The sequence below is a fragment of the Psammomys obesus genome, unplaced genomic scaffold, assembly GCF_907164565.1.
Source record: "Psammomys obesus unplaced genomic scaffold, mPsaObe1.curated_primary_1811, whole genome shotgun sequence".
Lineage (NCBI taxonomy): Eukaryota > Metazoa > Chordata > Mammalia > Rodentia > Muridae > Psammomys > Psammomys obesus.
The window spans coordinates 725,518-752,474 of NW_026592776.1; the positions used below are offsets into that span (position 1 = coordinate 725,518).

Consider the following 26,957-nt stretch of genomic DNA (forward strand, 5'->3'; position numbering starts at 1 on the left):
GAAAGAAAGAAAGAAAGAAAGAAAGAAAGAAAAAAAAAAAAAGCTGAGTAAGTTACAGGGAGCAAGCCAGTAACAGCACTCCTCTGTGGTTTATGTTTTAGTTTCTGCCCTGAATTCCATTCATTATGGATTATAATGAATGGATTGTATGGATGGTATAAGCCAAATAAACCCTTTCACCCAAATTTCTTTTGGTCATTAATATATATATATATATTCTTGTTTTTCTTTCCATATGTGTGAGTGTTTTACCTGTGTACCATGAGCATGCCTGGTACCCATAGAGGTCAGAAGATAGCATAGGGTTCCCTGGAACTGGAGTTACAGCTGGTTGTGAGCCGTTATGTGGGTTTTAGAAATCAAACCCGAGTCCTCTGCAAGAGCAGCCTGTGCACTTAAGCCACCTTATCGCCTCTAACCTCCGTGTTTTGTCACAAAAGGAAACGAACTAGAACAGGCCATTTTTCTGAATGACTCCGAATTGCCAGGTGGCGTGAACTCCTATCCTAAAGAGAAAACAAAGGAACCATTTATATTTCATGTGTATCAGTCTCCTATTGCTGCTTTCATAAATTAGCACAAACAGTAGCTAAAATAACACTAATTTATGACTGTGCAGTCCCTGAGGTCAGAACGAAACAGGCATGTAGAAGCTGCTTTTGCTAAAATGTGGGCTCCACAGTGGACCCACAAGGTAACTACAGCAGGACGAAAGCTGGCACCTCTGCCTTCATTTCATGTCCACTTTGCCTCTTTTACTTTGGCTGAAGACACGTATTGAAAGCATTGCCTTTAACCTGTCCTCCTGAGTTACCATGTATTCCCAGAACACCAGAACCATATTTTTGAGATTTCCTAATGCAGCTTTCCTGTCAAGGACACAGTCTCACAGCAGATATCCTTGTCCCTTGACTCTTAAACATTTTTTTTTCTGTTTCCTCTTTTGTGATGTTCCCTGAGCCTTAGCTTTTGGGAGTGTGTTATAGATGTATCAGCTAGGGCTTGGCACCCTGTGGCCAGTTGTTTTCTGCATCTTAACCAGTTATGGATCTCTGCTGCAAAAAGAAGCTTCTTGGGTGAAGCTTCTTATCGGTGGGCATCAGGATAAGTCTTTAGAACGCAGTGAGAAATTATAATTTCTTTCTTATATGGGTAAAGCCGTATAACTTTGGACACCATTTGGGGGGACGTTCTAGGCATGGATCAGAGTCCAGTAGGCCCTGACTGAAATGTCTAGGTCCCTGTGTCCTAGGCAGAACAAATAATCGGAGCAGGGATGGATGCATAGTAGTAGAAGTAGACACGCCAGTGTTGCCATAGTAGCATAAGCTACAGGGCGGGGGATACGCTTTCTCCGGAAATTCGCCCCCGGAAGGTCCCTGGCAGACTCATCCCACTTGGAAAAGAGACGCGTTCTGAGATTTCTACGCTTTTTCAGTTGTGGCTCTGGGGCTGGATTAATGAATTCTTTGATCTTTCTCTGTGACTCCTGAAACAACACAACTAATTTTATAAAAAAATTTATTATTAGTAGATTGTTAAAGGCTTTAATAAAAATAATAAGTTTAAGAAAAGTAATAAATTAGATTTAGTATTAATAGGCATTAAGAATAGTGAAAAAATAATAGGCTCCTTCTTAAGAAAAAATAACAGGAGAAGTACAGCTGGCACAATTTAGCCCTCCCTTCAGCGTCTTGTTTCTAGGGAAGATCATAAATCTTTAGCAGGACATAAGGGAGGATGGTTGACAAAGGTGTGTTTAGACTTTGGCAGGTATTCGACTTGGCTCGAAAGACTATTACAGCTCCTGACTTTCCTCTTCACTAGTCAGTGATAGTAAAACCATAGTTTGGGGTTTTTGTTTCTTGTTTGCGTTGATCAGAAAGTTTCTAGGCAAAGATTTCTTGTGGGCACTGCCCTATGTTAAAACAGAAACTTTGCATCCTTGGTAAAAGTCTGAATGTTCTGGAAAGCATGCCAATTTTAAGGTGCTTCCTTGTGAGATCACTATAAAAATACTAGCTTGACGTCAGTAAAATTGCAGCAGATTCCAAAGCCATCAAGGTGTCTTTGTCTGTCAATTCATCGCCGAAACCGAGTCTTCCTGTCCAAAGCCTTGTTTTCCCTCGGACGACGGGAGCTCGACTGGGCCGGTCCGTGGCAGTGGGTCATTATATACTACCTGCCTTCTGCATGTAGGAATTGTGGCTTTTACTGTATATGCTCTGTCCTTTACATGTCATCTTGGGTTCGGGGTTTTCAGCATTCTTTTTACTTTGTCATTGGTTTCTTTCATATGGTAAGCATCTGGAGAGATGTTGGGTGCCTCACAACCTCCTATAACTCCAGCCCCAGGGCATCTGGCATTCGTTTCTACCTTCCAAAGGCACCTCATCTGGGCTCCAGCAAAACCCTCACCTACATACAACTTAGCTGTGTGTGCTGGTGCAGCTCTGTACATACCACACCATGCATGTCAAAGGTCAAAGGGCAACTGTTGGGGTGGGTTCTCCCCTTCTACCTTGTTGAGCTGCTGTGATGTGTAGCTGACTGGTGAACTTTTTTCTGGGTGATTCTCCTGTCTCTGACTCCCATGCCCCTGTAGGAGAGCTAGGATTCCATATGAATGTTAGCCCATTCCAAACTTTTTATGTGGGTTCCTGGGATGGAATTCAGGTTATTAGGCTCGTCCAACAAGTGTGTTTGTCGACTAAGCCATCTTCATGAACATTTATTTTGTCTTGAATAAACTGATCACACACTCAGCATGCCTCAAGTCACCTTTTGGATTTAAACTAACATATGAGAAAGTTTCATAAATTAGGTAGGCGACTTTGGGCATACTTTATCAAATTTGCTAAAGTTTGTTAATACCAACTTGCAAACATTCAATTAAATCGATCTTCTCTCCTAGAGTTTTCCATTTTATTAAAGTCAAACCAACCGCCCTCTGCATCATCCAGGGGTTCTTTTCTTTTCCTCACTACTGCCTTATATGGGATCCATTGTTTCCTGGGTCTAATTCTTGCTTTCTTGGTGTGCTTCTTTCTTTTACTGGAGCATTCCTTCTGATGTTTAATTAGAAGAGTGCGTGGGAGGTTATGTATTAAGAATCCTTGTGAAAATGTCTGAAAGGGTCACTGAGGGTTTACCTGAATATAGGATTCTAAATTGAATATCATTTACTTTCAGAGTTTTCAAGGTATCTATTAACTTCCAACTTCAAGAGGCGTAATTGAGAAGATCAATGTCATCCTAATTTCCAATTAATTGTTATGAAGCTTGCTCTTTTGCCTTGAACTTTCCCCATATCTATCACTGGTATTATGAATGTTATTATACTATATTTTGACTATGAAATATCTTAACATACTTGTCTTCATAAGCTGCACTGACTGCTGCCCACATTGTTCACTCATTGTCCTGGACTCTTGGTTTGCTCTTCCCAGGTGGAGATATTTGCCCTTCAACTTATGGATATTTTCTTGGGTTATTTATTTCCAATTCTTTACTTTTTGGAGTGCTGCATCCAGAACCCTGAGCCATCTGGAATGGTCTGTGTTTCCCATCCTTTTCATTCTATTTTTCCATTTCATTGTCTTTTTATTCTACCTCTTGGGAAATTTCTTTGACTTTATATGAACATATTTATATATAATATTTTATTCATTCTTTGAGAATCTCATACACTCAATGTAATAGACCACAATTTTGTTACATTAAAAATTTTAGCTATTGTATTCAAATTTCCATGGTCTGATCCTTATCACGCCTCTCTTCTCTTTCCATTTCTTCATTTCTCCCACCCATTCTTTCAGTGTTATGCAGAGGCTCTCTTTAGACTCTATCTTTGGTGGATACAGTTTCTTCTCTTAATATCCTTAGGATCCTTGGTTAGGTTGTCTATGTTGCAGTCTTCATGAGCTCCCCATATATTTCTTTGCTCTAGTCAGAAATGCCATCTGTTGGAGATGATCATCACTCATACAGTAGAGGTCCCAGCTGTCCAAACACTCCACAGGAGTCCGAGGATCTCTTTTATCTTGGAAAAAGAAAACAGCCCTCCTCTCAAGAAACCCACTAAAAAAGATATCTTCAAGACTTGTAGTATCCCAAATACTCCCACCAGCACCCCAGTGTTGTGCGCTCAGAACATTGAGTTTAACTCTGGGGAAGAAGAGCTGGATGCCAGAGTCTTGGAAATGTCTCAGAAAGTCAGACACTGGTCCAGTCGGCTATCACTTCTGCTTCAACCTTCAACCACGGTTGCCCATCCTTCTTTGGCTTTGAGGGATCTGGGACTTGCCTAGTGTCTCACCTGTCATGTATTCAAAGTCAACTGAAATCCCAAAGGTCCCTGAGACACAACGTTTCCTGCAGTCTCTCCCCTGGATATGAAAGAGAAATGCCAGAAGGTGCCTGAGATCCTGAAATCAGAGCTGGATGACTGGGCTATGGCCATGAATGTTGAATTTGAAGCTGCTGAGCTTGATTTTATGATTGATATTCTGGTTGAATGGTATGAACTGAGATGCTAATCATTGAATGAGATGAACTGGCTACCCTACCACCACCACTACCACCACCACCACCACCATCACCACTTCCTGTACATACAGCACGTTTAGAAAAACAAGACATTTAGAGTCCTCTTTACTGGCCTTGTTACCCAGAAGGTTTTGCTGGCCTCTTTCATATTTTGACTAGTTACCCTGGACATTTACCTCCACAGTGGTGGGGATGAGAAGCAACTTCTGCTCTGAGCCAGCTCTGTCAGAAACAGGTTCAGTCATTGGTGGTTTCTCTGGTGTTGCCCTCTGCTAGTCGCTGGGAGTCCAACCACCAATCAGTAAAGGGGTTTTGTGTTCTGTTTTGGTTCTGCAGAGTTGAGAGAACTCATAAGCCAGGGAGACAGTTAAATGCTTGAGGAAGAATCTGGACATTGAGTCTGTGGAATGTGAGATACAAGAGAAGGAGAGAGTCATGTTTTTGTTTGTTTGTTTGTTTGTTTGTTTGTTTAAAACATAAGTGTCTGTTATATAGGAACTGTTCTGTGCCTGTGTTCTGCTGTTGACACATTGGTGAATGGGGTGCTGCTGCTTAGGGCATTGGATACACTTCAAAATGTGGGCTCCAGATGCCACCAACTTAAGGTTTACAGTCTCTGCTTTGACCACCCTTTCTTCACCCACAACTGTTTCTTTCAAAACAAGCTGCACAGTCTTGGCTCTGGGATGTGTCTTTTTGCAGCTACACTTAGAAAGTTCTGGACATCATTTCTCATGTGAAAGACAGCTGTAGCCCTCATGTCAGCTTTGCTGTGAGCTTGGCTATTTCACTTTCATGTGAAACCATTCCCAGGGGTTTCTGGGAACCAAAATGGATGTATCAAGGTCTCTGGGAAATTCCTTCCTGCCTATCAACTCCTGTCAATTATGGTAAAAGATATGATTTCAAAGACCACTGGACTTCCAGCATCTACAAGTTCATGTGAATAGAAGCTGCAGGGAATGAGAACTGCAAGCAAGCACCTGTTAAACCAGGATGGTTTTAGAAGAACACATGTAAAGGATTTGTCCTCACTGGTTCCTGTGAACCCTGTGCTGGATCATGCCAAATTGCTGCCATCACTTTGGACCTGTCTGCCTTTGAGAAACTAATGTGCAGCCTAAGGGAAAGGAGGTTTAATTAAAAAAATTTAGAAGTTTTTGTTTTGTTTTAAGAAAAAAAAAAAGGTCATGGGCATTGACTGTGCCTGCTCAGTACAGCAATTCTGAAGACTCTCCAGAAAGTTCTCACCAGTGATTTCAGTTTACACAGGCAATGAGAAGCCACTGCTGATCTCACATGCTTGAATGTTGGGGTCTGGTCCTCCAGGGAACAATGTCAGGTTGAAGTTTCTCCCATGCCCACATCTGGGGTTCTCTTCTCTAGGTCACCTTGGGTGATTCTGAAGGTGCCTCTCTTCTCATTGTATCCAGGAGGACAGGGAAGATGGGCAAGCCTTGTTCCTTGCCGTATTAGGAATTGGATGGCTCGGGGCTAGATGCATGCATAACCAGGCATCTCCTGCCTGAGTGAGAAGCAGGGGAGGACCTGAGGATGCAGCCACTCAGTGTAGCAAGGGTGACACCATGTCTTTGATCTGAGCTTTGTGCTTTGTGGAAGTTTGTTTGACCGAGGAGTCCCTTTCAGAACCTGCTGCAAGCTCCAGTTTTATGGCTTCCTGCTAAGCCTGCACCTCTCCAGGCTTCTGTTTGCATCCCACCTTGACAGGTCCAGTTCTTTGGTGTTTCCTTTCCTGTCCTTGTCATTGGCAGAGGAATCTCACTTATTCCTGCACTATCTCTTAGCAGGTTTGGGGTGCGGTGATAACAAACACAAGTAGTCAATGTGCTAAGATTGAGGGTATTTTTTTAGGACATTTTGCTACAGTTGTTAATTTCGACACTCACTTGAAAACCCTATAATCACTTTAGATATTTATTTGTTCAATCATATCGTTACTTATTTTAAACTATTAAAATAAGAAAACATAAAATAGTATAGATATGACACAGCTTCTGTTTGTTTCTTGGAAGCAGGGTCTCATGTAGTCCAGGATGGCCCTTTACTTTTTATCCTCTTACCTTCATCTCCCAAGTCAGGTCATTTACAGGCATGTACCGCTATAGGTGGTATTATGTGGTGCCGGGGGTTGAACCTATTAAACCCTAGGTCTTCATTCATTCTAGGCAAGCACTCTGCCAACTGAGCAAGATTCCTCGTCCCAAGAGATGACAATCTCCAAAAGCAGCCCTTTCATTTACTATAATTATGCCAGACACTCTCCCAGGATTTTATCAGAGTTACTTCATTAGAGTTCACTAAAGTTCTATAAGGTAGACACTAGATGAGGAACTTGATCCATAAAGAAAAGTCTCCCAGGATTACACACCTAGGCCCCAGGCTGCACCCTTATGGTCTTCTGGCTCAAGAAACAAAGAGGGCTGTGGAAGTAGCTTGATGTGGAATAGCACTCCAAAGCCTGACAACTTGAGATCAGATCCATAGTAGCTATGGAAGCCTTTTCATTTATTTATTTAGGTGGCCAGGAAAGGGCTAGTACCTATGTGAAGGTTAGGTGATCTGTGTTGCTCACGGTTTATGGCTATGAAAAACAGAGGCACACATACACCTTTAAAAATTTTCGTTCTTCCCTTCTCAGATGTAGCCCATGGCAGCTCAGTCTCCAAGTGGGTTCCCTAGTAATGGAATCAGGGACTGTCTCTGACATGAACTCAGTGGCTAGCTCTTTGATCACCTCCCCCTGATGGGGGAGCAGCCTTACTAGGCCACAGAGGAAGACAGTACAGACCTGATAGGCTAGGGTCAGATGGAAGGGGAGGAGGACCTCCCCTATCAGTGGACTGGAAAGGAGCATGGGTAGAGAAGAGGAAGGGAGGGTAGCATTGGGAGGGAAGGAAGGAGGGGCTACAGCTGGGATACAAAGTGAATAAACGGTAATTAATATAAAAATAAAAATGTAATAAAAATTTTTTCGTTCTTTTTTGAAAAGCCAGATGTAGTTAGCAAAAGCATTTGTAATCCTCACACTGCCTTAGAGGCAGCTGGGCGATGAAGGCAGGAGCATCTCCTGATACTCACGTGGGTGTTGGCTTAGCTAGCTAACAACTGAGACGCTCAATCAAGACAGAAAGGCCGGGCTGACCATCTAACTTCCACAGGCACATAATGGCATGTATGTGCCTGCACTCACATGAACAGGCACACACATACGCCTACTTACCAGAGTGTAGTCTGAATGGAATTTTGGTTTCTTTTAAAACCATAGAAATATTATAAGAATAGGGATTTTTGTTGTTGTTTGTTTATTTTCCCAGGTGTGGGGATATGCTTCAGACTATCTGAAGCAGCTGAGTATGTTCTGCCTTCTGCGCTAGCAGAGGCCTGGTTTGGCCAGCTGCATGAAGTTACTGTGATTGTGTGATGTTTGGAATTCTGGCATCTTTTTAAAAGGTATAGAAATGCTAGGACCCCAAGATGAGGGCTTGGTGGTTGGTTGCTGCTCGTTCCGGGGAGCAGGGGGAGTGTTGTGGTTTGTTAGTAGTCATGCTCAAAGAAGAAAAAAGAAGGAAGAAATTAGATACCAGGATTTCTCTCTTCCTCTCTCCCCTCTATCCTTCTTTCTCTCCTATCTAGTGATAGGGGTAAAACCTGGAGGATAAAGGATGGGGAAAAAGAAGAACCCACAAAGTAGCAAAGTCCAGCTACAACACAGGGAGAGAGAGAGAGAGAGAGAGAGAGAGAGAGAGAGAGAGAGAGAGAAAGGAAGAAGTTGTTTTTGGGACCACTTCGTTGCAAGACGGCCTTTGGAAGTGGTTGTCTTTTCTAAGTTAAAAGGCAACGTGAGTGCCTGAGATAGGTCAGTGTGCAAGCTGAGTCTTCTCATGCAGTGTTATGCCATGGGCATTTGCTGTGCATCCAAATCACAAATGTGTTCAGATCCCTTGCCAAGCAAAACACCTGTGAAGATATCCCCATATTCTGTGTAAAGGCCATTAGGTAAGAACTCTCAACCGTGTCAAAACAAATAAGTTGTTTAGTGAGATCTCAGAAAATCCCATCATTTCTAATCCAATCAGACACAATTGCCCTTCTGTTCCCTGAACTTCTCTTTTCTGGGAAGGTATACTGACAGAGCATGACATTTAGTTTCGTTGAACTCTGGTCCCCTCAGCTGTTAAAACAGATACAATAACACTTGATTTACACTAATATTAGAGATTAGGGCGAGGTACTATTAAAGACCCTTCTTGTCCATCGGTGATGCGGATTATATTTATTTACTATTTTTAAATTTTTTTGTTTGTTTTTTTCTTTTATTATTATTATTATTAATTATACTTTATTCATTTTGTATCCCCCCCATAAGCTCCTCCCTCCTCCCCTCCCGATCCCACCCTACCTCCCCTTTCTTCATGCATGCCCCTCCCCAAGTCCACTGATAGGGGAGGTCCTCCTCTCATTCCTTCTGATCTTAGTCTATCAGATCACATCAGGAGTGGCTGCATTGTCTTCCTCTGTGGCCTGGTAAGGCTGCTCCCCCTTCAGGGGAAGGTGATCAAAGAGCAGGCCAATCAGTTCATGTCAGAGACAGTCCCTCTTCCCATTACTATGTAACCCACTTGGACACTGAACTGCCATGGGCTACATCTGTGCAGGGGTTCTAGGTTATCTCCATGAATAGTCCTTGGTTTGGAGTATGAGTCTTTGGGAAGTTCCCTGTGTTCAAATTTTCTTGTTCTGTTGCTCTCCTTGTGGAGTTCCTGTCCTCTCCAGCCCTTGCTATTTCCCACTTCTTACATAAAATTCCATTCACTCTGCCCGACAGTTGGCCATCAGGCTCAGCATCTGCTTTGATAGTCTGCAGGGCAGAGGCTTTCAGAGGCCCTCTGTGGTAGGTTCCTAGTTTGTTTCCTGTTTTCTTCTTCTGATGTCCATCCTCTTTGCCTTTCAGGATGGGGATTGAGCATTTTAGTTAGGGTCCTCTCTTTTGCTTAGTTTGTTTAGATGTACCGATTTTAGTGGGTTTATCCTATGTTGTATGTTTATATGAGTGAGTATATACCGTGTGTGTCTTTTTGCTTCTGGGACAACTCACTCAGGATGATTCTTTCCAGGTCCCACCATTTACCTGCAAATTTCATGATTTCCTTATTTTTCATTGCTGAGTAATACTCCATTGTATAGATGTACCACAATTTATGCATCCATTCTTCAGTTGAGGGGCATCTGGGCTGTTTCCAGCTTCTGGCTATTACAAATAAAGCAGCTACCAACATGGTTGAGCAAATGTCCTTTTTGTGTACTTGAGCCTTTTTTGGATATATGCCTAGGAGTGGTATGGCTGGATCTTGAGGAAGCGCTATTCCTAGTTGTCTGAGAAAGCACCAGATTGATTTCCAGAGTGGTTGTACAAGTTTACATTCCCACCAGCAGTGGAGGAAGGTTCCCCTTTCTCCACAACCTCTCCAGCATGTGTTGTCCCTTGAGTTTTTCATCTTGGCCATTCTGATGGGTGTAAGGTGAAATCTCAGGGTTGTTTTGATTTGCATTTCCCTAATGGCTAATGATGCTGAGCATTTCTTTAAATGCTTCTCTGCCATTCGGTGTTCCTCTACAGAGAGTTCTCTGTTTAGCTCTGTTGCCCATTTTTAAGTGGATTACTTGGTTTACTGCTTTTCAGCTTCTTTAGTTCTTTATATATACTGGATATGAGTCCTCTGTCAGATAAAGGGTTGGTGAAGATTCTTTCCCAATCTGTAGGCAGTCGCTTTGTTTTGATGACAGTATCCTTTGCTTTACAGAAGCTTTTCAGTTTCAGGAGGTCCCATTTATTGATTGTTGCTCTCAGAGCCTGTGCTGTTGGTGTTCTGTTCAGGACGTTCTCTCCTGTACCAACTATTAAAGACCCTTCTTGTCCATCAGTGATGCTGATTATATTTATTTACTATTTTTAAATTTTTTTTATTTATTACAATGTATTCACTTTGTATCCCAGCTGTAGCTCCCTCCCCCAGCCCCTCCAGATCCTGCACTCCCTCCCTCTTTTCCTCCCATGCCCCTTCCCCAGTCCACTGATAAAGGAGTTCCTCCTCCCCTTCCATCTGACCCTACGCTATCAGATCTCATCAGGACTGGCTGCATTGTCTTCTTCTGTGGACTGGTAAGGCTGCACCCCATTCCGGAGGAGGTGATCAAAGATCAGGCCACTGAGTTCATGTCAGAGACAGTCCCTGTTCCTCTTACTAGGAAAGCCACTTGGTCACTGAACTGCCAATGGGCTATATCTGTGCAGGAGTTCTAGATTATCTCCATGCATGGTCCTTGTTGGAGGATCAGTCTCAGAAAAGATCCCTGGGCCCAGATTTTTTGGTTCTGTTGTTCTCCTTGAGGAGCTCCTGTCCCCTCTTGGTCTTTTTATCTCCCTCTTCATTTATAAGATTCCCTGCACTCTGCCCAAAGTTTGGCTATGAGTCTTAGCATCTGCTTTGATACCCTGCTGGGTAGAGTCTTTCACCCTATGTGAGTAGGCTCCTGTTTTGGGCCTTGTTTTCACCCTCTTCCAATGTCTGTCCCATTTGCCTTTCTGAGTGAGGACTGATCATCTTAACCGGGGTCCTCCTTCTTGCTTAGCTTCCTTACGTGTACAGATTTTAGTATGCTTATCCTATATTGTATGTCTAATAGCCACTTAATGGTGAGTATATATCATGTGTGTCTTTCTCCTTCTGGGATACCTCACTCAGGATGATCTTTTCTAGATCCCACCATTTGCCTAAAAATTTCATGATTTCCTTGTTTTTAATTGCTGAGTAGTATTGCATTGTGCAAATGTACCACATTTTTTGTATCCATTCCTCAGTTGAGAGACATCTGGTTTATTTCCAGCTTCTGGCTATTATGAATAAAGCTACTACAAACATGGTTGAACAAATGTCTTTGCTGTATACTTGACCATATTTTGGATGTATGCCTAGGAGTGATATAGCTGAATCTTGAGGAAGCACTATTCCTACTTTTCTGAGAACATGCCAGATTGATTTCCAAAGTGGTTGTACAAGTTTAAAATCCCATCAGCAGTGGAGGAGGGTTCCCCTTTTTCACATCCTCTCCAGCATGTGTTGTCACTTGAGTTTTTGATATTAGCCATTCTGATGAGATTTGCATTTCCTTGATGACTAAGGATGTTGAGCATTTCTTTAAGTGTTTCTTTGCTATTTAACAGTCCTCAATTGAGAATTCTCTGTTTAGCTTTGTACCCCATTTTTTAATTGGATTACTTGATTTGTTGCTTTTTAACTTCTTAAGTTCTTTATATATTCTGTATATTAGCCCTCTGTCAGATATAAGGTTGGTGAAGATCCTTTCCCAGTCTGTAGGTTGTCATTTTGTTCTAATGACAGTGTCCTTTGCTTTACAGAAGCTTTTCAGTTTCATGAGGTCCCATGTATTCATTGTTGATCTTAGAGCCCATGCTGTTGGTGTTCTGTTCAGGAATTTGTCTCCTGTGCCAATGAGCTCAAGACTCTTCCCCACTTTTTCTTCTAACAGGTTAAGTGTGTCTGATTTTATGTTGAGATCTTTGAGCCACTTGGACTTTAGTTTTGTGCAGGGTAATAAATATGGAACTATTTACATTTTCTACATGTAGACATCCAGTTAGATCAGCATTTGTTGAAGATGCTGTCTTTTTTCCATTGTATGGTTATGGCATCTTTGTCAAAGGTCAGGTGTCCACAAGTTTGTGGGTTTATTTCTGGGTCTTCTGTTCTGTTCCATTGATCCACCATTCTGTTTCTATGCCAGTACCATGCAGTTTTTATAACTATTGCTCTATAGTACAGCTTAAGATCAGGGATGGAGATACCTCCAGAAGATCTTTTATTGTAGAGGATTGTTTAGCAATTCTGGGTTTCTTGTTATTCCATATGAAGTTGAGAATTTTTCTTTCAAGGTCTGTAAAGAAGTGCTGGTAATTTGATGGGAACTGCATTGAATCTGTAGATTGCTTTTGGTAAGATAGCCATTTTTACTATGTTAATCCTGCCAAGCCACTAGCATGGGAGGTCTTTCCAACTCCTGATATATTCTTCTATTTCTTTCTTTAGAGACTCTTAAGTTTTTTTCATGCAAGTCTTTGACTTGCTTGGTTAGAATCATACCAACGTAATTTATGTCATTTGTGGCTATTGTGAAGAGTGTTGTTTCCCTAATTGTTTTAGCCCATTTGGTTAGAATGGCTTACCGGTGCACTACAGGAATCTACTCATTTCTCTCAAAACCCCACTCTTAACATTGGAGGTCCAAACATTCAACACTGCTCTGTGCTTTTATGTAGGTGGTCCGGGAACCTAAACTCAAGTCCTCAATCTTATACTTTACCAGCCGAGCAATCCTTCCAGCCCCTGACATTTAATTCTGAATAAGACAAAATTTCATTTCATGATTGTCTCTTGCAGCCTGGAGTCTTGTGTATGCCTATAATCTCAACACTGGGGAGGCTGAAGCAGGAGGTTCAGGAGTTCAAGGACATACTCATCCTGTAGCAAGTTGCAGGATCAAACTCGTTTACAAGAGACTGTGCCTCAAAAACAAACAAACCAAATATTTCTTCTTGCTCATGATATTTTCTGGGTAGCAAATGGCTAGATGGGCATAGTCAAGGTGGGTGCAAGGAAGAAGACTATCAGATTAAGTATCATTAGTCAGGAGTACTGGTATACGCCTGTAATTTCAGCACTTGAGAGGCCGAGGCAGAATTGTGAGTTTGAGGCCAGTTCCAGCTGCTTAGTGAAGCTCTGTTACAAAAACCTTTTCCACTTTGATTAGCTCAGACAGCAAATGGGCTGAGAGCAGACCCCTTGAAAAAGGCCTAACACCTTCTTTAATAATATCACAGCATTGTTTAAGTGTTTTAAGGTCAGAAAATTGTAAGGGTATGAAATACTGTACTGGCTGGTCTTATGTCAATGTGACACACAAAACTAGAGTTATTTAAAAGGAGGACATTTTAATTGATAAAATGCTTCCAGAAGATCCAACTGTAAGGTATTTTCTTAATTATTTATCAATGTGTGAGGGCCTAGACCACTGTGGCTGATGCCATCCTTGGGCTGGTGGTCCTGAGTTCTATAATTAAGCAGTCTGAGCAAAGCATGAGGAAGGAGCAAGGCAGTAAGCAGCACCCCTCCTTAGCTTCTGCATCAGCTCCTGCCTCCAGGTTCCTGCCCTGCTTGAATTCCTCTCCTGACATACTTTGATGATGAACAGCAATGTGAAGTGTAAACTGAATAAACCCTTTCCTCTCCAACGTGTCTTTTGGTCATGGTGTTTTTTTTCCACAGCAATAATAATCCTAACTAAGACAAATATGTTATATATATATATATATATATATATATATATGTATATGTATATGTATATGTATATGTATATGTATATATATATGTATGTATATGTATATGTATATGTATATGTATATGTATATATATATATATATATATATATATATATATATATATATGTCTCTTCCTAGCCAGGCATGGTGGAGCACATGCCTGCAATCCCAGCACTCAGGAAGGCAGAGGCAGGTGGACCTCTGTGAGTTCGATGCCAGCCTGGTCTACAGAGTGAGTCCAGGACAGCCAAGACTAGACAGAGAAACTCTGTTTTGAAAAACAAACAAAAAATGTATTCCTGAAGGATTAATCTTTCTCAATCAATCTTATGTGAAAAACAGAAGGTTATTCTTTCCTGTCAGCTTGACCGGAGACAGTTCTAGGCAAGTCTGTGAGGGTGTTTCTCAGATGAAACCGAGGAGGGAGGAACCTCTCTGAAGGTGGGTACTACCATCTTCTGGGCTGGGATTCCGGACTAAACAACAACAACAATAATAATGATAAAACCTTGAGGTTGAACATTCATCTCTCCTGCTTCCTGACTGTGGACACCATCAAGATGGCCTTTAACCTCAAACTGTGAGCCTATGTCAACCATTCTTCCTCTCCTAGAGTGCTTTTTGTTAAGTATTTGGCCACAACAAAAACACATGTATTTGAAGTATGTGGATACAGCAACTAATACAGGTAATTTGAGAATCTTCCAAAGAAAAGAGTGACCCATTTTCCAATGATCTCCATTTCTACTCCAACATGTTTTTATTGCTTATTGGGAACTTCACATAATGGACCCCTATCACATTCACTTCCCAGTCCTCCCAGGTCCACCCCTACCCTTGTAACCTCCTCCCCAAAGAAAAAAGAGAAAAAAAATCCAATTTCTTTTTGTGTTGTCCATATACTTGCTGGAGCATGGCCAAACTCCCAGTGGCCAGCCCCTTCAAGACAACTGAGTCCTTCCTCACCCAGAGCCCCTCCAGAAGCCATCTCCTGTGATTTCAGCAAGGGGTCTCTATTTGCATCATTAGAGCATTAGGAAGGAGTTACAGATTAAAAAAAAATTAAGGTGACAATAGGTAGAGGAATTTCTGGAGGAATATTTTATGTACTTAGTGAATGCAAAATGAGGAGGTGACAACTCCTAGGCATGGTTGAGAACAGGAGTTTATTGTAGATATGGGGGAGAAAACAGCTAGAGGCATCTGGAAGGGTCCAGACTGAACAGGGCCACGGGAGGAGGTGGGGAGACTGAGAGAGGAAGAGAGTGGGAAGTGGACCACCAGAGGAGCCTCATGAGGACCGTTGTGGGGTATTTGCCAGACAACACTGATCAGATACAAGTTTAAGCCAATAGAAAGTCTTGATTAGCTGGGTGTTTGGGATCCAGTGTAGTCCCAAGCTTTTCTCAGGAAGAGCTTTTAAGCACAAAAACCATGTTCTGTGCGGACATGCTTTAGTTAATAGAGTTTAGGCAAAGGGGGACTATAGACTTTGATGGATTAGGTCTTTGTTTTCATTTCGGCAAGTGGTGCTGTCTACATGCTGAGTTTTACAGCCTGAATAATACTTCCATTATGGAGTCAGCTGTGCTAAGGTCTGGGGGTATAGTAAGGTCTGGGGCCCTGTTACAGGACCAAGAGGCCAAGAGAGGAACCAGGAGTCAAGAGGCCAAAAAAGAGCATGGGAACCAAGAGAGCGCATAGTCAAAATGGCTGCATTGTATAGGAATCTGGCTGAGGAAAGGGAAGCCCAGCATCTGGGCTGGAGAGGTTCAGGGTAGGGGGTGGGATGAAAAGTGTTGGGAGGAGCCGCAGACACTGAGACTCTACAGTTCTGCAGTTCTATGGGACCTGACAGTTAGCAGTGATAATTATCTCAGCAAAAAGTTGGTAACATTAAGATCAGAGAAGATTTGGTTAGAATTTCTAAAGCTTTATTTTATCTGTATGAAGGTTTTGCCTGCGCGTACAAAAGAGCACGGTGTGGCGTAGCTCCCTTCAGCACAGTTTCTTTTAAGAACACATTCAGAATTTCAATTATGTGTGTGTGCATGTTTGCGTGTGTGTGTGTGTGTGTGTACTCCATCGCACATGTGTAGGGTTCAGAGAGCAGGTTGGGAAACTCAGTTCCATCCTTTCTCTGTGTGAGTCCCAGGATTGAACTCAAGTCATGAGGCTGGGCGGCAAACACTTTTACCCATTGAGCCATCTCGCTGAACTCCTTGCACTCATTTTCATTGCTAAAACGAAATTCTCAGATGACCCAGTTGCTCATCTTGGGTCTGAGGAGCAGAGGTGTAGCGATAGTTTTTCTACGTTGCTGAATCAGAATCCTCCGGACAGTTGGTTAAAACGTGGGCCAGTGTGTTTCCAATCGGGCAGGTCTGGGATGGGGTCTGCAGTGCACAGCACGAGTCAGTGCCCACACTTGATACACCCCTGTGACCTAAACAAAACAAAACAAAAACCCCCAACCAACCAACCAACCAACCAACCAACCAACCAACCAACCAACCAACCAACCACAAAACTGTTAGCAGGGGAATAGAAGCCCAAGCTCAGGGCTGGCGAGCGACACAGGTGGACAAACCTCACGGACTCCGCTTTTGCCTGTGGCTAGTCTGTAGTCATTTCTGAGGAGGTAAACTTGATTTAACTGACTCTATTTAATAAGCCTGAATGCTACATAAGAGTTGTGCCACATCTTATTAGGTAAGTGGCTGGTTCAGAGACTTTTCAATTAACTCCCGTGGCCTCTGGGGCTTGAGAATGCATCTTGGGTTGGCTCTTTGCACTGGGAGCTTCCCGACCTGGGAGCTGGCTATGACTCCTCATCCTCAGCTCAGAGAACTGGGCTTGGGCTCTCAGCTTGCTGAGGTGGTGGCATTGAGGGTAGAGCAGTAGTGACTTCCTGCTTGAGTATCGCCCGAGGAGGCAAAGCATATGGAAAACCACCCCTCTTGGCATCATAGTCCACCAACCACAAATGTTTTTCTTTTTCTGGTGGCAAAAGCGACATAGCATCCTTTTAACAATTTTTAAAGGATTTATTTTATTTTAAGTGTGTAGCTATTTTGTCTGCATGTGTGCATATGCACCACACGTATTATTTCTGGAGGAACTTTTTAGGTTATTAGCAGTGATAATCAGTTATCTCTGGAAATATTGATAATATTGAGCTCATAGAAAATCGGATTAAATTTTCTAAGACTTGATTATATGTGTATGAATGTTTTGCATGCATGTGTGTAGTGCCTACAGAGGCCAGAAGGGGGCACTAGATCCCCTGGAACTGGAGTAACAGGCCCTCCACAATTTGAATGTCTGAGTCATCTGTCCACCCCCACGAACCATTTTGAGTGTACGTACAGTTGAGTGGTATTGAGAGTACTATAATCATCATTGCAACCCAACACTAGACCTTTTCCACAATTCCCACACTGACATTTTATCATGACTGCTACACATATTTCAACTTCTGAGGTCTAAGTCACATGTTGCACAAATTGTCTGTTGAAAGTGTACAATTCCCCCATTTTAGTATTTTCACAGTTGTGCAACCATCCATACAGTTAACTTTAGAACGAAACAAAACCCTGTACCCATTTAGCCAACACTCTGTAACTCCAACAGCCAATAGGGATCACTAACCTACTTTCTGTGTCTGCATTTGCCTGTTCTGGACTTTCAGGAGGTGGAGTCATGCAATAAATGACCTTTTGTGCCTGGCTTCTGTGGGTCACCATCCTATTTTCCAGGATCATTTGCATTATAGTGTAAACCAATATTTTATTCTCTTTTAGGAAGATTCAAATATGAATCTATTATCTCCCCCACATCCCCACCCAACAGAAACGTTTGTCTTCACTTGGTTGAGCATCCCACCTACCCAGATTCCAAGTCAGCAAACAAAATGTTTCTTTGGAGTTCTCTGAGAGATGGCTCAGTGATTAAGAGCCCTGCCTGCTTTTCCAGGGGACTTTAGCTCCAGTCCCAGCACCCACATGGTGACTAACAATAGCCTACAAGTCCAGTGTCAGGGGATCCAGAGCCTCTTCTGGCTTCCACAGACACTAAGCATCTACACAATGCATGCACATGCCCATAGGCAAAACTATTCAGATACATAAAATATGTAAATATATGTAAAAATATGTAAATTTTTAAAAAATCCTCTAAGCTAGGTGGTATTGGCTCATACCCTTAATCTCATCACTCAGGAGGAAGAGAGAGGTCTACAGAGGGAGTTACAAGACAGCCAGGACTACACAGCGAGACCCTGTCTCAAAAAACGAACAAACAAATACCCAAGCAACCAAGCAAAGAACGACATTGGTAGAATCTGCATGATGTATGTCAGAACTTCAAAAATGTCTCTCAAGGACTACCTTTGCTCCCAGCATGCATGCTGCAGAGGCAGGCAGATCTCTGTGAGTTGGAGGCCAGCCTGGTCTACACATAGAGTTCCAAGCCAGCTTAAACATCATATGATAGTGAGATCCTGTCTTTAAAAAAAGGGAGGGGGGATTTCAAAATGGTCACTCCTGTTGTTCAGTGGAATGCCATCACAATGTTGGCCTTTAATTTCTTTAATTTCTCTTTAATTTCACTTTCCCCAAGGCTCTCCTCCCTCTGGCCCCGTATCTGGTCCACAGAGCAGAGTCCACAGGCGCCAAATAGGGGTATGGAGACTTCTGTTGCTGCGCATTGCCTGAAGAGTCTTAGTCACACTTGCCTGGCACAGAGACCACACAAGGTATTCAGTTCCCCTGACTCTGGTCAGTTTAGCAGTGCCCACTGAAAGTAACTGGCTTGCTACCTGGGTATCGGTCAGTACAGGGGTTTTAAGGATGCATCGTTATGCCCTGGCTTTAAAAACAGGTGCTGGAAATTGAGCTATCTCTCCAGCCCCTTCTTTTGTCCATTCCAGATAAAATTTGCTGATTGCTTTTGAAGTTGATTACTTAGATATTCTTTTTTGTTTTCTTTCTTTCTTTCTTTCTTTCTTTTTTTCTTTCTTTCTTCCTTCCTTCCTTCCTTTCTTTCTTCCTTCCTTTCTTTCTTTTTTTTCTTTCTTCCTTCCTTTCTTTCTTCCTTTCTTTCTTTCTTTCTTCCTTTCTTTCTTTCTTCCTTCCTTCCTTTCTTTCTTTCTTTCTTTCTTCCTTTCTTTCTTTCTTTTTCTCCCTTTCTTTCTTCCTTCCTTTCTTTATTTCTTTCTTCTTCTCTTTCTTTCTTTCTTTCTTTCTTTCTTTCTTTCTTTCTTTCTTTCTTTCTTTCTTTATTTCTTCCTTTCTCTCTCCCTTTCCTTTCTTCCTTCCTCCCTCCCTCCCTCCCTCTTTCTTTCTTTCTTTCTTTCTTTCTTTCTTTCTTTCTTTCTTTCTTTCTTTCTTTCTTTCTTTCTTTCTTTCTTTCTTTCTTTCTTTCTTTCTTTCGACAGGGTTTATCTGTGTATCCTTGGCTGTCCTGAAACTCACATTCATTCTGTAGACCAGGCTGGCCTCGAATTCAGAGATCCACCTGCTTCTGCCTGCTGAGTGCTGGGATTAAAGGCGTGTGCCACCACTGCCTGGCACTCAGCTATTAGAAATTTAATTACATTTTTATTTGTGGATGACTGTGTGTGTGTGTGTGTGTGTGTGTGCACACGCACATGTGTCACAGTACATATATAGATAAGGCAGAGGAGAAGTTTGGGGGTTGGATTTTGTCCTTCCATCATGAGGATCCTGGGGATTAAGCACAGGTCATCAGGCTTGCTGGCCTTTCCCTGCTAAGCCATCTCACTGGCCTCCATTCTTTAGATTTGAAAGCAAGGACACCTGGTACCATTTTCTAGTCGTATGCTTCTCTTCTGTTTCCTTTGCCAGAGAAACTTCTGAAGGAAATTGCAATTGGGCCACGAAGGGCCTGCTCCGACTGGATAGTTTCTGCCTCTCTGCAGATCAGGTAAACCTTGTTCTCTAGGATTTGTTGGAAAGGATTCACAGTCGGTGAGGAGGGGAAAGTGGCTTCTTCCAAGGTTGGTCTCCAGCTTGCTCAACACAATACAGTGACGTGTTCCTTCTATGGCTTTTGACCTTCATATAAATTACCTTTAACCTAGTGCACACACATGTGAAGGAGAAATAAAAATTACTGTCTTAAATACATGGATACCAGACTTTGCTCCCTTGGTAAAAGGGCTATTGGCTGGCATTCCCCACTGTAGTCACTAGTTTCTCCCATTGTGAGCATGAAGCTATTTATGAAGGGGCAAATACTTTGAGGGCATGTAAATACCTTCCTTCTACTTAAACTTTTACCCACTAATTTGGGAATTTCTGTTAGATTGTGCTTGCACCGACTATTCCTACAGTCTTCTTTGTTTTATTTATTTATTTATTTTTATTTATGTGCATATATGTGGGTCTGTTCAACACTTGCACGCAGGACCCAGAGTTGGCTAGCCAGAGGGCATTGGATCCTCTGGAGCTGGAATTAGTTACAGGTGATCGTGAGCCACTATTTGGGTACTGGGAACGGAACCTTTTAAGAGAGTAAAAGCTATTAACTGCTGAAACATCTCTCCAGCCTCCTGTTCTGTCTTAGAGACAGGTTTTCACTCTATAGCTCAGGCTGGCCTGGAACTCACTCTGTAGCCTATGCCGGCCTCAAACTCGTGTTGACGCATCTGCCTAACTCTTTCTCCCTCTAGTGCTGCCTTACAGGTATGAACTATCATTACTGACCTATCCTGGTTTTCTGATGGCATGGCCTGCCCCTCATCTTTGCCTCGTTTTCATTTAATAATTGGAATATCTCTGGAAGGACAACTTAGTCTCTTCTTGTTGATTACTTTCTTTGTTCTTTTTATCTCATTATTTTGTTTCTGTATACGTGTGCGTATGGCACATGTATGTGGGTGCTCCTGGAGGCCAGAAGGCACCAGGTCCCTTAGAACTGAAGTTACAGGTGATTGTGAGCCACATGATATGGGTGCTCGGAACAGAATTCAGGTCATCTGGACGAGCTGGCAAACACCCTTGAGTGCAGCCATCTCTCCAGCTCCTGAATTGATTTCATATGTAATTTAACTGGTTCCAGCTTGGGCCTTTAGGACACCTTTCATTAATTTTCTTAAGCATGTCTCTGCTTTCTAGCATTGTGAGATTTGTACTCCAGTAAAGCTCTCCAAAAGTACTATATAATCACTGTATTTTGTAAAGCACTCAGTATGCAATGTGTATTAATGTAAAGATGGTATTAAAGATTTTCAAAGCAAAGTATCATTCATTACATGTAAATTACAGATGTCAAGGCCAAGCATAGGAAAGGGCAGGGATGGCAGGTTGTAAGTGCTAGGGAAGCAAAGGCTCAAGTACCTTCAATTTTGATCCCAAACGTTGCTACAACTGAGCAACACAGTGGTGCCTTTTTTAATCGTGTGATGCCCTTTTAATGTGACAAGTCAGATACTCTGCATTTTCCAAACCCATTATGTATTCTGGTAGAAATGGGAGTTCACTGGGACAAAGGTGTGGTATTAAGTACAATTGTATTTCTCTAGAAATGTTCATGAAATGAATTAATGTCATTTGGAGCGCCTTTGAAATCCTGCATTAGCTGTTCTGTTTAAAAGATCCACTGGTAGGAAGGAGGCAGGGTGCCGAATTACACTTGTATTTATGTCAGCAGCTGGGATGGAATCCTGACGTTCACTTTTCTTGTTATGGTCAGCAACAGCTTCTCCAAGAAAACTGAGAGGACAATAGGAATGATTCAGAAGAACAGAACAGTGAGCGGGGAAAAGGAATGCTCATTCATAATTTAGAGAAACTGAAGATGAAACATTCTCAAGTTTTGAAGAGAGTCGACAGTTGGTTTAGTGAAGGCATTAAAGTCAGGGCACACCTCAAGAACTTTTTAAAAGAAAAATATGTCTTCCTACCAGTCTTTCTTTTGTGTATAATGCTGAGTTTGTTATTGCAGGAAGTATACTCAGATAATGGAATAAGGGTTCAGGTCTTCAGATCACGAAAGAAAAGTTAGGCCGGGTTGGAGCACAGATGCCTGGCACTTGCCTACTTATTTGTTCAAGCCCCAGCACCAAAAATGTCAAGCATCCTTGAGGCAGACTGTAATGTACATTATATTAGCAAAAATGGGCCTGTACTGGTTTGAACTCCCTGAGAAGCTGTCTCTGGAATTGGGGTTTCCTCCCAACTCCCATTTTAGGCCGAAACATCTTTGTTGCAAAACGTCCTCCAAGACCATCTTTCTAGGGTTGGGCTGGTTCCCGTAACTCTGGGTCAGAAAGGAGACTACAGGCAAACAGCCCAAGAGTAAAAACCACTGTGTCCCTGAGAACAGCTAGAAGGTGAACCATTTCCAACAGATGCTACTATTTTTTTTTTAATCCCATGATATGAAAGTGCCCAGTATGGGAAAGAGAAGCCAGAAACTCCAGCTGACTTTTTATGCTACCCTAGTCAGTTTCTGCTAGAATTAGATGGTGTGTGAGCCTGATTTGATGATGTCCGTCTATCTCTTGTTATCAATTCTACTTTGGCTTGCTATATACTTACCAAACTCACTCAATAAACTGAAAGTATGACTATCATAGATCATTGTCCGGACTGTGAAAAACACAGAGCAAGACTCAAAACTTCAAGGGACCTATCTTTATCCTTGTGAGGTTGGCAAAGCTATTCAATTAATAGGCTGAGTTTAAGACTAAGATTAAGCAGGGGTGAAAGCAAGTTCTTTCTCGCTGATGAAACCTTTGCCGATTGCTGCTTTAGGTGCAATGGACTCTGTGATGTCCAAGTAAGCCTGGTAGATTTCATCAATAGTGTTCAATGACTTTATTTCTTTAAAAAAATTGTTTGTATGAGTGTTTTGCCTGTATATGCACCACGTGTGTGCAGTGCCCATGGAGGCCAGACGAGGGCGTCAGATCCCCTGGAACTGGAGTTACAAATGGTTGTGAGCCACCATGAGGTTGCTGGGAATTGAATCTGGTTCTCTGGAAGGTCAAGCAAAGCCCTTCACTATTTTGGACTCATCACTCTGGGAATGCACGGGTCAGCAACCACAAATTTTCAGCACCCCTGGTGCCAAGCCACGACAAGTCTAGCTCAGCTGTTTCCCTATTGAGCATATGCCCAGCCATTTGGGGTGGGGTCTTAATGTCTTTGAGAGAAAATTAGGATGGTCTAATGATCTGGGGCTTAGCTGAGACAGCAGCCTTCAGAATCGGCTGGATCTCAGACCAGTTCTTGTTGAGCTTAGGAGAGAATGTTCTAGTAACAGTGTTTGTCTTTTGCAAGCTCACAAGGTTTCATTGTCTTGAATAGATCATGGATATGTCAAGGCACGTAACAAGCAGGAGAGCTGTGTGGATGAGCCTTCTGTCTCTTGATTAGTTTAGGTTGCTGTAACTCACATGGACAGTATCTAGAGAAGGATGCTGCTGCTGTTCTTTTGTTTTTAATAACCTGACTGAAGTCTCTCCTCTTCCCTCCTTCTTACTCATCTCTAAGATCATGCTATCTGTCCCAAGCTAGTCCTTAAGTCAGAACTCATTAACTTCATGGTCTTCTTTGCTTCAGCCTTACAGCTGAGGACTCCCCCACCAAAAAAAAAAAAAGTTTCTGCAGAAATCCTCGTCTATGACCAATGTACAAATGGTACCTCATTATTATTCATTGGGCATGCAAGACAGGTCTCCATTGGGCACAAGGCCAGCTTTTACTTGTCTCTTTTGGGTTCACTAGTCCCCAGCCTCCATTTGCAGGAGCCAAATGATGTAATTTCTCTCTTGTCTCACTTTTTCTATTTTGTCTCTAGTGTAGCTCACTATCTCATCCCACCACCAGATGGTGGAAAGTGGAAAGGAAATAACAGGCTGGTAAATGAATGTGGTTACAGACAAGTCTCTATGGCTGAAATGTGTGGTGGAGAATGCCCCCCCCCCCAAAAAAAAGGAGCTTGTGAGTTGCCTAGGAATTTGTTTTCATTTTAGCATCCCCTAAAATTGTTGTCTATTCAGGTTTGAGGATCAGTGTAGCACAAGGATGCCTGATGGAGAACCAGCCAATCTTTGTCTCTGGACCTAGAAAAAAATCCTAAGCGGCAGAACCACACACCTGGTCCAGCCACCACTGGGTCAGGTGTAAGGAGGGTCCAATCCTGTGAGAGGCAATGCCCAGCAGCACACCTGCCCAGGAACCTCGCTGCACCCTTCTCTTTGGGCTCCACCAGCCCACTACCTGCGTCCTCCAAACTCCACACCTGGCCTGCTAGAGTTCCCAAGCTGCAGCGAAAGGCTCCTTCCTCCCAGCAGTCCCCTCCACCCCTTCTCCCCCCCACCCCTCGCTAGCAGCCTTCTTCCCAAGGTTCCCTATCCCCCCCCCCCCCGAGCCGGGGATGGGGGGTGAGGAGAGGTGGGGTGGTGTCACCTATTAATAACCCAGCAGGTGTCTGGCTCTTCACCTGCGGGCGGCTTCCCTTCCCCCAGCCCTCCTTCCCCGGGGTTCCACCTTCCCGATCCACCTTTTCTACATGCCCCTCAACTCAGACGCCCCCACCCCCACGGACCCCCTAAATCTCCCCCTGTCTCGAGGAGTCTCGCGGCATTTCCCGGGGTGTGAGCAGAGCAAAGGCGGATAGGGGGCGACCGCTGCAGAGTTCTTGACGGGGCAGAGCGGTCGGTGACAGGGGCGGCTGAGCCCTGCCACCAGAGGGCGCGCCCCGGACTCAGACCGGACGCCGCTCGGGCCCCGCCCCTCGGCCCCGCCCCCGCCTGACAGCCGCGCCTCTCCGGCGGGCGGAGCCGCGGAGCTTCGCTGCGGCGAGGAGGAGGGGAGAGCAAGCTCTTGGGCGGCTGCGGGGCACTGGGCAGGGCGGTGCTTTTTTTTTTTTTTTTCTTTCGCAATTTCCACTTGCGGTGAGCAGGAAACCCGGAGCAGCCGGGCGCAGCGAGGCCGTGATGCAGCAGCAGCAGCAGCAGGAGTCGCCCCAGGGCAGTAGCGGCAGCGGCAGCAGAGGCAGCAGCGGGCGGCGCTGAGCTGCCACCACCGCCACCACCGCCACCGAGGAAGAAGCCGGCCCAGCTGCAGCTGCGTCCCGACCCCCGCGCCCTCGATCCCGGCGCTGCAACCTCGGTGCCCCGAACCCCACGCCCGGTTCCGCCAACTTTCACGCTGCTTCGGCGGCTCTGCTCGGCTTGGCGCCAATGGGTGAGTGTAGGGATTGTTCGAACCCTACCGCCCTTCTGCGTGTAGGGTGGCGCGACCATCCCGGGACCGCGGACCCGGGGAGGGCGCCCTGGAGCATGGCCGGGAGAGTGACATCGCGCTGGGCTCCCCCCCTCGCCTTGCGCACCCCGATTCACTCTCACTTGCTTTGGTGTCCCTGCTGAGCCCGCGCGCGCGGCACGGGCAGGAACCCGAGGGGGCCTGGGCAAAGAATCGCAGGGGCTGGCTCCGGGGCTGCTCAGGTTGAGGGATGTAGGGGTGTGGTTGGCTTTTTCAGGTGGGCGGGGAGAGTTTTGTCTTTACCATTCTCCCACCCAAGTGCACCCTCCTCTGCGCTGCAGACTCGGGTACCTGGATTTGGTGGGCTCCGGCCCTATGCAGGGCTCTTGGGGTTCTTGGTGACTGTCTGACCCAGCCTGAGGAGAACCTTGAATCTTGGGGTCTTTGAGGGAGGGTTAAATTGCCCTTACTGCCAGATGATGTCCGTGATGGTTGGTTAGGAAACGCCCCAGTCCCGGGCTGTCCTAGGGTCCTGAGCTCTTCATGCATTCCCCCACTAGTGTTTCCAGCTCTCACTCTTTCTGACTGTCCTCCCCCACCCTGGACCCCTCTCCACTCTGTGACCCTCAAAGGCTACTTCCTATGTTCTCCTCTAAGTCTGCAGGGCCAGAAACTGGAAATGGTGATCCAGTCTTTGATTTACCTGGCAAACATAATTTCCGTGGAGGCAGCTAACAGTAGGTCCTCTGGGTCCCTTTTATTATAGACCTGACAGTGTGGAAACCACCTTACTGCCCAGTGGAGCGGCCACTTTATTGAGCAAAGGACTTGTGATTGTTTGGTGTCTGTTAAAGATTTGGTTTACCTAGGTAATAGTTCCTGCTGATGGCCAGCCCCTGCTTTTTATGCCTCTAGCAGATTATTTTGGGGTTTCTAGGCCAAGCATAGCAGTCTGCACATTATAATAAGTCATTATAAAGTGAGACTTTTCTGTATTTAGGTAATAGGTAGGATCTTGATACACCAGCCAGCAAAGGATAGACAAGAGGAAAAGGATGCTCAATGCATACACAGCAAGCACGGAAGGAGAGGTTTAACCCAGTAAGTGGTTGATCAGTGAAGTTCAAACCTCCATTTGTGATTGTTTACCAAAATGCCCTTTTCCCTTTTCTAAAGTGGTGGTGATCTGGTGGCCTCTCAGCTCAAGTGTCACTTTCCTCACAGTGCCCCTTTTTGATGATCATACTATACCAGGTCTAAGTGAGTTCCTTCTTCATATGACATTTTGTCTTCTGTTTTCAGATTAGCATTACCCTTTGTAGTGTGTTTAATATTTCTCTCCTCTACCTGAGACTCAGTGATCATTGGGACAACATTGTGTTGTAGGGTGCTGCTCAGAATGGTTTTCTGCCATGTCCGGTGCAGATCAGGCTCTAAATCCGTACTGGATGGATGGATGGATGGAGGGATGGAGGGATGGATGGAGGAAGGGATGGAGGGATGGAGGGATGGAGGGATGGATGGATGGCATGAAACCCCATGGAAGACACACACCTCATTCACACTCTTATTTTGCTTTGCTTTTATTAAGTTGATTTAGTCCATTGGCAAGAGTAAATACTTTAAAACCCTTATAGGCCACTTTAGAAATGCACTGCTTTGTCCTGAGATGATAAGGAATGTTGTTGGGATCATTTTTCCCTAAGAATGGGCTACTGAAAGAGTTATACACAAAAGAAATTGCCCATCTGCATAGG

General features: G+C 43.9%; 1 protein-coding gene and 1 pseudogene across 7 annotated transcripts in view; both read left to right on the plus strand.

The window, feature by feature from the left end:
* Positions 1-667: 667 nt before the first annotated feature.
* On the plus strand, positions 668-25,010 carry LOC129683124 (sororin-like; annotated as a pseudogene).
* The window catches only part of Sh3kbp1 (SH3 domain containing kinase binding protein 1), a 361,003-nt gene continuing 358,857 nt past the window's right edge, over positions 24,812-26,957 (plus strand). For all 7 annotated transcript variants that reach the window (XM_055615757.1, XM_055615760.1, XM_055615759.1 and 4 more), the window contains exon 1: positions 24,812-25,182. In XM_055615757.1, the coding sequence (XP_055471732.1) occupies positions 25,179-25,182 (4 nt within the window). In that variant the 5' untranslated portion in view covers positions 24,812-25,178. The remainder of the gene's footprint in view (positions 25,183-26,957) is intronic.